Raw genomic sequence first — 10,840 nt, 5'->3', positions numbered from 1 at the left:
GGCCCATTAATATTCGTGCTCGTGCCGTGCCGTGCCTCATTTAAATGGGCTGGACTCGTGCCGTGCTGGGCCGGCCCGACCCGTTTGACACCTCTAAGTTGGAGTTGGAGTTGGTCGTGCATAGCAGTCTTGATTTTCTCCATTCTATCAAGGAGCATAGGTGGTGGAGGTCGTGGTAATTCTGCATATCTTTATCGGTGGTGGTGGTTGTTTGGTCACTTTATTTTAATTTTAATTTTAATTTTTTATAAAAAACTTACTTTTAATAATCAATTTTTTAAAACTTTTTTTTAATAATCAATTTTGCTGCAGTGAAAAGATATATTATAATTTTAAATTAGGTCTTTTTAAGACCTTTAGATTAAATTTTACGATGAGTGACTACAGTTTCTTTGGACTATATGGTCTAGGAGAATAAGACTGTAGGTTATTATATGTTTTGTAGGTATATTTGGAGCATTGAAGGCATTAAATAAACTTCAACAATACAATATAACCCTAGTTAACATTTTTCCGTTTAATATTCGTATACTTTCGTTTTTAGTCTTAAAGAAAGGAAAAAGAAAAGAAAAAAAAAAAACGAAAAAAAAGAAGAGAAATCTCACCTTTAAAAAAGATAGAGAAAAAACAAAATTTTAAAAAGGATATTTTCCAGACGTCATTTGGATATTCACTTATTCAGCCACACCAAAACGAGCTGAAGAGTGCAGCGCTCTCCTCCCTCCTGTTCAACTATTGCAAATTCCAGACAGATGATGTTGTAATTTTGTGGTCTTGTTATTAAATTCAAGGTTTGCGATTGAGTTGAATGGGAACGCTCACTACCTGCACTTTGAACACCCTGGATTTCAATTTCACTGTCAAATCCCGTCAAATTCCGAATTTCAGATTACCCAAGAAGCCCAAGAGTTCATGCTTCTTGTGCAGAAGAAGCATACAGAGCGAGAGAGTTTGGTTCCCGCGTAGGAGTTTTCGTAGGCTTAGATGTTATAGCTCTAGTGATAATGGTAACCATGAAGGAGAGACCAGCAGCAGCGGCAGTAGTAATAAGTCAACAACTGACTCGGCCCCCACGACGACGACAACAACGGCTTCACCGCCAGAAGTGGCCGAAGATACACGCACGAACGACTATGACTCTGACCCTCCATCGGTTTCTTCCAGGGTACATTGCTTAACTTTGAGACATGGGTTTTATTTTTATTTTTTTATATATCCATTTGTGTAATTGCATTACAATTTACATGTTGGTTTTGCATTAGTTTGTTGTTCTCTCAGTTTGGTTACCGACAATTGAAGTTTGAATTGAAGTATTTAATTTGACTTCTTTTTATAAAAGAAATAAAGAAATTGGTATAGCCATCAAAATCCAGTTCTGGGTTCTTTAAAAAGGAATATACGGTTCCATATTTGTAGAATTTACCATATTAGTCAGTGAAGGTTATGTGGGACTGGCAGTTGATGACGGTATGACCTTTATGATAGTAGAAACCAAAAATGCTAGCAATCCAATTATGAGTTTTAGCTGCCTCACTTGAGGATGCATTTAAGTTCATATTCTCTGTTAGTGTTTTCTTGGATTGTTTTAAGAACTTGGTGTTGAATAAGCTTCCTGTTTATGTTTTAAATGCATGTATACGTAGAAAGAATAGTTATCTCATCTGGACTTCCGGATTTAGTTAAAATCCAGACTTACCTGTCAGCCGTCGAATGTCTCCAACGGTTGAGAGCTCAGTTTCAAAGGAAAAACAAATGAGATGGACTGCGGCTCATCAATTGTTGCTGATTTGGTAAAATCCACAATAAATGCTTCATGAATTACATGCAGACACTCACACACAATATATATTGTCTTACCTTGAATGGTATGCATCTAACGTAATAACATAACACTGTCTCTCATAGTCTAATGTGTCAATGTGTTCTTCAGCCACCAACTATATCACCACTTGGACCCGCTTACAATAATTTCCAAGTTGACTCTTTCAAACTGATGGAACTCCTTGGACCCGAGAAGGTTGATCCTGCTGATGTAAAGCTGATTAAGGAAAAGCTTTTTGGTTATTCTACCTTTTGGGTGACCAAAGAGGAGCCTTTTGGAGACCTTGGTGAGGGTATTCTCTTCCTTGGGAATTTGAGGGGAAAGAGAGAAGAGGTCTTTGCCAAATTCCAGAGTCTACTGGCTGAGGTCACAGGTAATAAGTACAACCTTTTTATGGTGGAGGAACCCAATGCAGAAGATCTAGATCCACGTGGTGGGCCGCGCGTTAGCTTTGGGTTGCTGCGGAAAGAGGTCTCTGAACCAGGGCCAACAACACTTTGGCAATATGTAATTGCTTTCTTGTTATTCCTTCTAACAATTGGATCATCTGTAGAGTTAGGAATTGCATCTCAGGTACACGAACACACTTCCTTTTTTTTAAATTTTGTATTTCATGATGTCATAAATGGTCCATCAACTGATTTCTTTCTTATATTTAGAGTGACTACTTATTTTCGTGCATTTTCTTAAACAGATAAATAGACTTCCACCAGAGGTGGTGAAGTACTTCACAGATCCAAATGCCATTGATCCACCAGATATGGAGTTGCTATTTCCCTTTGTAGACTCGGCTTTGCCCTTAGCGTATGGTGTTCTGGGGGTTTTGCTATTTCACGTAAGTGAACTATCTTGCTGTTGCACTACGCTTTTTAGTCAAGTTTTTCATTTCCATTTCAATTAAAATAAACTATAGATCATTGTTGTTCATCTAGTAGGGTCTTTAAGGCCATCTGTTATGCCCATGCATAAGAGATCTTTAATGTGAGATTTGATGCTTGTGAAGAAAAAGAACATGCTTATTGTTCCAGTTGACTTAGTCTGATGATGCAGTCTGATGATCTTAATCATATGCTATTATGAAGAAATGAAATTGGGTATTATCCTTTTTGTTCTGTTTGCAATTACTGGCTCTCATTCTCAAACATATCATATTTGTCCAAAATAAGTACATCAAACCTTAAATTGACAGAAGTTTTCAGATATGAGAATTTAAATGAATGCTTGCTGAGTCTGACTCTGTAAATTAATTTCTAGTTGCTTATTTGTGTGCGAAAATTATAGTGAAAGTTAAGAGACAGGAGTATGTAATTTGGAAAATCTGTTGATTATGACTCCTGTAAGCCAAAAGCTCCCACTCAGACTTAATTAATAAAGAACATTTATTTCTGTCTTTCGATACTTTTCTACAAGTTGTATCAATTTTAATTGAAGGGAAATACAATGACTTGCATATGTTTTGAGTGAGAATGCCAGAATAATCAAAGTTATTCATTTCTTAACTTTTTCTTTCTTTTTAGGCATACTCGTATTTTAACCTCCTCCAAATGATTTTTTAAATTTTGATGAATTAGTCCATATTCTTTGAATTGTGATTTCCTATTTGGATTTGATGTTTGACCTTATTTGAATATGATCATAATAGAGTCAATCACATGCAGGAAGTTGGGCATTTTCTGGCTGCTTTCCCAAAGAAAGTGAAACTTAGCATTCCTTTCTTCATTCCTAATATTACTCTTGGCAGTTTTGGAGCAATCACTCAGGTACCTCTAATTATCCAAGTAGCAATTCACAACATGTAAAAGTTAAGTGGCTTAACTTGTCCTTAATATTTCAGTATGGAATCTGAGTAGAACTTCCCTGCATTTGCGGTGTTGTTTAAGTGATTTAGCGTGCTTAATATTTGGTAAGGTATGCAATGGACTAACTAGGGAATCACTTGCAGGCAAGAACTCCTTATAGGTTTACGCAGGTTAAATTGACCCCTGAATATAATGCAAAGATATATAGCAGCTATTCTAGTTGAGTCATCCATTTAAGAAACTTAGAGACAGAAGTAATTGGAGCTATTCCAGTTGCATCTGTTTTTTGGTTCTTGGGTTTTTTCGGTTTCCTTTTGATTTTTGAGAATAAAATTATTGCTGGAAAAATTCTGATATAACCATATTATCAAGGTTGAAGGGTAATTTTAGATCAGCCTTCTAGTTTTGGATTCTTGATAATTTATTATCAGATGTGACCTTTCCTTAAATTTTTGTTATGTAGGTGACCAAGGTTGAGGTCTTTGCTAGTTTATCCAGCACAGGCTAGATGTCAGTGTAGTCAACCCCCGCCCCCCAACATGGCTTCTTAAATAGGCTTTTATTCTGAATCATTATTTTTTCCCATGTTTTATTTTTAAATAGATTAGATATGTCATATTTGATGCAGTAGTCTTACCAAGACATTACCTTTTCTTTAACTAGGTCATCTGTGCACCTGGACCCCTTTTTCTTATCATCTTCTAGAATCTAAGTCTTTGTTTGTAATCAATGATGATCCAGAGAATTTCTTCTGATCAGTCACTGGTTTTGTAGTTTAAATCCGTTCTTCCTGATCGGAGCACAAAAGTCGACATATCACTTGCGGGCCCGTTTGCTGGTGCTGCATTGTCGCTGTCAATGTTTGCAGCAGGGCTGCTGCTCTCATCTAACCCCAATACCACAGGAGATCTAGTGCAGGTTCCAAGCATGTTGTTTCAGGGTTCTTTGCTTCTTGGACTTATCAGTAGAGCTACTCTTGGTTATGCGTATGTCCTTCCTCTACCTCTGTGCATTATTAAAGCTAAAATCTTGTTTGCATGTGAGCTAAGAGGCTTCCCTTTTGATTCAATAATCATATTCATAGTTGATATGGTACTATACTAAACATGCAGATCAATGCATGCTGCGACTGTTCCAATTCATCCTCTTATGATTGCTGGCTGGTAATGTACTATTTCTGGACTATCTTAATAACTGTATTGTAATGTGTAGTATGTGTATGACTCAAGTTTAATATTACAGGTGTGGGTTGACAACAACAGCTTTTAATATGCTTCCGGTGGGGTGTCTTGATGGTGGAAGAGCTGTGCAGGTGACCTTTTCCTTCCTTTTGCTTTGAACTGGTAAACTTACATCTTTGAGGTTTGATAAATGAAGATACAACCCGGTGCTGGTATGAAATATTAGTTAAGTTGTGCAGTGAATTTCCTTTTCTGATTGTTATTATGATGAGTTCATGAAATATGTTTGAATTTATTTTAGTTGTTTATTTATTTATTTATAAAGAAGTATAAGGTAGACTTTCTGCAGTTATGGTAGCTAGATTCTATTTTGGTTTATAGTATTTGGTGTGGACAGCCTTCATTAAAGGTGTTCTTCCCATAGTTCTACCTTATTGCTTCTACTAAAGATGCTTGGTGGCTGACTATATAGATTAGTCAAAGGGGTGGCTATGGTGAATTAAACATCTATAGACTGATGAATGATTAGGAGCTGTAATTGATAGTTCCATTCAGATCTGCTATATTCTGTGAATGTTAGACCAGATGAGCATAATAGGATGACGTGTCTTCCTGAAAGAGTAGGTAATTTTGATCTTAAGTCTCACTATCAGGCTTTAAGAGCTAGGAGGATTAACAATTCTCCTTGTAAGAGCAGTTGGTAGTTCTCACAAAGGTGGCTGGTGTAGGAAGCTACTATGGGGGAAGTTCTTACAGTAGATAATTTTGAGGAAACCCCTTAGATGTATTTTATGTTGGAGTTGTATGTGCAAATCCATTTGTGAGACAAAGGACGAGGTGGGTTTCCATTCCCATTTTTTGGTTTAACTTTATAAATAATCATGACAACTTTATCCTTGCGGCATTCTTCTAAAAAATAAAATTGTTAAAAACATTTTCATTCCCAGCATTTGCAAACACTGGTGGGAACGGTTGATTGCTTGGGATTATAAAGACCCCATTCTAAGGAATATTTATGGAATTCTTAGAATCTAATTCTGAAAAACAACCACTTCCCAAAAAGTGATAAACTGTTAGAATCAATCAACATCTCAGGTCTGCAATATCTTGACATCCCCAAGGCTTCGCATTTCATCACAGTAGTTTTATAAATGTCAAATGATCTTGTGTTGCTTATAAAAGGAGTACATATATATAATCTTGATATGCTCTCTCTCTCTCTCTCTCTCTCTCTCTCACACACACACACACACACACACACACACACACACACACACTGTGTATGTGTCTCAATGCTAGACCAGAAATTTGTACAAGTTACAATAGTAAGTAGTTATTCTCCTATCTTGCTTACAAATGTGTTTTCTGTTGCTCTACCTACTCTCTGCTTCTAACGTATGTACAACTGCCCAATACAAAAGATAACTGATGTTGGTTTCTATGACTAGTGTTCAAAAAATTTCTAAAACTATCTTGAGTAACATGTTTCTATTTCACTTGTATGATATTCACAGATTTTAGTACCAGCTATAGTAGCCCGTAGTTTCTTCTCTTTTTTGCTTAGTTTTTTTCCCCTCAAATTCTGTTTCATACCCTCTTTCTTCAAGTATACATCTGGCCATGATACATGGAATAACAGGTGTTTATTTGTTGGACTACTGTCCCAGTTAAAATTTCAAATGCTACCTTGAGCGAAAGCCAGTTATTTTGTTTATGGCATGACATTTATGGAAAATACTTGCAGGGTGCTTTTGGAAAAAATGCCCTAGTTGCCTTTGGCTTGACGACATACACGTTGCTTGGATTGGGAGTGGTATGTCTAACTTTTACAACTTATCACGCTTTGCCTCACATCACAATCTATCAAATCAGTAATTCAGCTTGTGGTTGTTTTCATGTATTCCCATCATCTCTATAATAACATTTCTTCCAATTTTGGCTAAGTTTTACTCTTTTCTTTCCTCCTTCCTTTCAGCTCGGCGGACCTCTGTCACTTCCATGGGGACTCTATGTACTCATATGCCAGGTTTGCAAATAAGAATTTATATATTTCAGTTTCACGAAGCTTCCCATCTCATGATATTATTTTGATCTATATGTTCAGAGGACTCCAGAGAAACCTTGCCTAAATGATGTAACGGAGGTTGGAACGTGGAGAAAAACAATTGTCACGGTGGCAGTTTTCCTTGTCGTACTCACACTTCTTCCTGTATGGGATGAGCTTGCAGAGGAGCTAGGTATAGGTCTTGTAACCACATTTTGATGTATCATACGTGAAAGTTAATTTTTCGTCTGTTAACATTTTGATAGTGATGCGATAGCTATAAAGTTGGTGAATTCAATATGCATTCAACATAATAAAATCCCAATTTTCATATTTGATATTTTGCTTTGTGAGACGTGTAACGCACCCTATTTAATACGAGCAATATGTGCATGCAAATTCAATACAAGGGAAATTGTTATGGGAGTAAATAGAAAGAATAAGGGAAATTGGAAAATCAAATACATCAATAATAAAAAAAATATTCCATATTTGGAAGACCGCCAGCCACCATATTTACTTGACGGATCCTAAGTCCTTCCATTAAGGATTTTTGCATTTTTTCAAAGGGAGATTTTATTTGCACCCTATTATTTGCTTTTTTCACCCTATAGTAATTTTAAACATGAATAACTTATTTTATCCTTGTACATAATTACTGTTAAGGACAAAATTTGTAAAATAAAAATAAATTTGTTCACTGAACACCACATACGTTCTTGCAACTCTAGTTAGATTTTTTTTTTCTCAAACCATCATGTTCCTACAACTCTAACAAGGTTTATACGCTTATATTTGTGAAAACATATCTAGTATCCATTCATGAACGGTGAGATTGAAGTTACGGAGGCTTTGAATGAGGTATGAGTTTATTTTTTGGCGTTTTTCAAGTTTAGAGTTGCATGGTGGTTGCTGGTTATGTGCAGCACACAAGTATTGAATGCGATAGGAAAATTCGGCGGCAAGCCACTGAAACATTGAACCTATTTATCTTGTGTTTGATTGGCGTTAACTTGAGATGTGGTGGAGATCCACCGTAACGTGGAAAGGGTGTCAGTGACGCATGATTGACTTTTACCTATCATTCAGTGGCAATGATCCGAAATATATTTATTTTTTCAGTAACTTATTGTCGACCACAAATATAATGCAAGCCATTCTGAACTTATTCCTATTGAAGGAACAAAAACAAGGTGACATCGCTATTGAAGGCAACAATGTTGGAACAGAATGTGTAATGGACTACAGTAATCAATTCACAACTTATTTGGTAGTCATTTTGAGTATCCTTCTTTTTATCTGAAATCCTTTTTAGTATCATTAACGTGACATTAATGTTCCATATTTTAACTTCAAATAACATGAGTTTAATGTGTAGATATTTAAAGGTAGAGATGCATTAATTAGACGGGCTCGTGCACAAGGAAAAATGAATAATATCGTAATTGTAATTACAAGGTCTGATGCTAGTGGTGAGGGCAATAGGAGACCTCGAGGAATACTTGTTTGTGAGAGGAGTGGTAAATATAGGTCTTGCAAGTCTAATGAGACAACTGGTGTAAGGTCAGATGCAAATGGTGATACAAAAAAGTATTCTAGGGAAACGTGGATGCTCATTCTTGTTAAAATGTGTTAATATTGGTGATGAGGATGATTGGAAGTTGAATGTGGTTTGCAGAGTACATAACCATGCTTTTTCAGAGTATCTTGAAGGCCATTCATTTGTGGGGAGACTTTCTAAATAGGAGAATGCCTTATTAGTGGACATGTCTAAGCGTTTGGTAAAACGCATAGATATTTTGGTCACCGTGAAGGATATTGATGCAATGAATGTTTCAACTATGAAGACAATATACAATGCTAGGATCTGAAATAGAACCAAAGAATTTACTAGGAGAACACAGATGCAACAATTGCTTACTAAGTTGTACGAACACAATTATATTGAGTAGGATAGGACATTTGGTGATGATGTAACTGACTTGTTTTGGACACACCTCTTTAATATTGAGATTTTGCATGCATTTCCACATGTGCTTATCATGGATTGCACCTATAAGACTAATAGGTATTGTTCCCCACTACTGCAAATTGTGGGGGTGACATCTACTAATATGTAATCCACTTGAGAGTGTGCGTGTGTCTGATCTATTCAAGTCCAACTTCTTGTCGAGCTTGTCTGCTTGTGCTGGGTTGGTCGATCACTTGCATTAAGCCAGTGACCTTAGCACTTTTCGAGCCTTACTCCATAAAAGCAGAGGGATGAGGTTGTTTCTTTGATTAAAAAAAGGGTGATCTTTGCTGCGGAGACCATTAAGAGTTTATCTATTGTTGCCTCATCTTTTGCTCAGCTTTAAGAGTTGGAGAAGAAGAATGCTACCCTAGCTGACCTACTCTCGTCTGAGTAGGCGCACCATGAGATAGAGACTTCGAACTTCAAAAGGGAGATATCTTTGCTAAAGAGTTCACTTCCCTTGAAGGATGGCGAGCTTGACTCCACCATTGCTGCTCTTAATCAACAAAAGAAAAACTATCTTTGGCTTGAACGCAAGTTTGATGATTTGTCTCAAAGTCATGATAAGCTATTGAGCATGTTTGATGCTTTCCGGAAGGATACTTAAAAATTCGAGGTCGATGCTTTCCAGAGAGGTGTTGCTCCTATCATTCCATTAGTGATTAAGAGGCCGAACTGTTTCACCCAGAGAAGTTCCTCACTGAAGTAGGGCTGGATGCCTTTCTGGATATAGATGCAGTTGAGGAGCATGTAGCTAACGAGGCTACGGTTGATGAGCGCATAGTGGAAAGAGGACAAGGCTAGGATGGGTGCGGCTGACGAGGTTAAAGCAGATGAGCAGGAAGTTGCTGTCCAGGAGTTGCCTATTGAAGCCTCGAAGTAGATAAAGGCAATTTTTTTAAAGTCTTTGTAGCTTTTTTTTTTTCTTTTTCAAGTACTGGTCTTTCAATTGACCACCCTCTATCTGTTGAACCTGAGTTTTATTTTTCCGGCTACTTTGCTATTTGAAATTTTAGTTAAAATTTTAACCAAAATTTGTGTTGAGCCTGTTGATTGGTTGGTTAAACATTTCCCTTAAGATGTTAGACTGTTTACCCACCACTTACATAAAGGGTACTGTTGAGCATCTCCCGTAGGATGCTAGGATGTTTACCCACCGCTTATGTAAAAGGGTATTGTTGAGCATCTCCCTTAGGATACTAGAATATTTACCCTTTTACATAAAGGATGTTGTTGAGCATTTCCCGTAGGATGCTAGAATGTTTACCCACCGCTTACATAAAGGGTGATTTTCTCTACTGAGTATTAATGTTTCTTGAACACTTCATACAATGAAACCTGAACTTGCATTGATGTTTGTGAAGTTACATCGCTTTATTATATTACAAAAAAACTGGATGAACAACTCGAAAACATCAATAGTTGTCTTTTCTTTGACTGAAGTGAAGTAAACCTTGCCACATGTTGGGGACTAAGCTACTGAGCGGAAGCTTCAAGGATAATATCTTCGGAGGTGATAAGCATTCCACTGTCTCGACACTTTTTTCCCCTCCAAAATATCAAGTATATAACCTCGGACCTTCCCAATTGGGTTTCATCTTGTTCGATTCTTGTCTCTGCACCGTAATGAAGGCCTTTCTAAGGATAAGGTCTGAGGTTGGAATTGTCTAACCTCCTTAGCTCTCTTATTGTAGTAGGACATTAATTGCTGTTGATATGCTGCAATCGAACAATAGCCTTTTCTCATTCCTCATCGAGCATGTCGAGGTTGAGCTTCATCCACTCAGAGTTTTGATTAATGCTGCCCACCTCAGTGTTTATTGAGGGAACAATAATGTGTGGAGGAATGATTGCTTTAATTTCATAGGCCAAGGAAAATGGGGTTTCGCCAGTTGATCATCTTTTGGTGGTGTGATAAGCCTAGAAAACTCCAGGGAGCCTTCTAGTCTTTTCTTTAGGCAGTCCAACATGATTTTATTG

General features: G+C 37.0%; 1 protein-coding gene across 1 annotated transcript; it reads left to right on the top strand.

The window, feature by feature from the left end:
* Positions 459–7,186, top strand: LOC18770516 (probable zinc metalloprotease EGY1, chloroplastic). The gene is made up of 10 exons (XM_007203694.2): positions 459–1,165; positions 1,931–2,395; positions 2,517–2,657; positions 3,481–3,582; positions 4,396–4,607; positions 4,734–4,784; positions 4,864–4,933; positions 6,547–6,615; positions 6,778–6,828; positions 6,907–7,186. Exons 1-10 carry the CDS (start codon positions 809–811, stop codon positions 7,063–7,065), a joined length of 1,677 nt encoding a protein of 558 aa, XP_007203756.1. The 5' UTR covers positions 459–808; the 3' UTR covers positions 7,066–7,186.

This window comes from Prunus persica, chromosome G7, assembly GCF_000346465.2.
Source record: "Prunus persica cultivar Lovell chromosome G7, Prunus_persica_NCBIv2, whole genome shotgun sequence".
NCBI classification, from domain to species: Eukaryota; Viridiplantae; Streptophyta; class Magnoliopsida; order Rosales; family Rosaceae; genus Prunus; species Prunus persica.
This window is presented reverse-complemented; position numbering and strand designations above follow the sequence as displayed.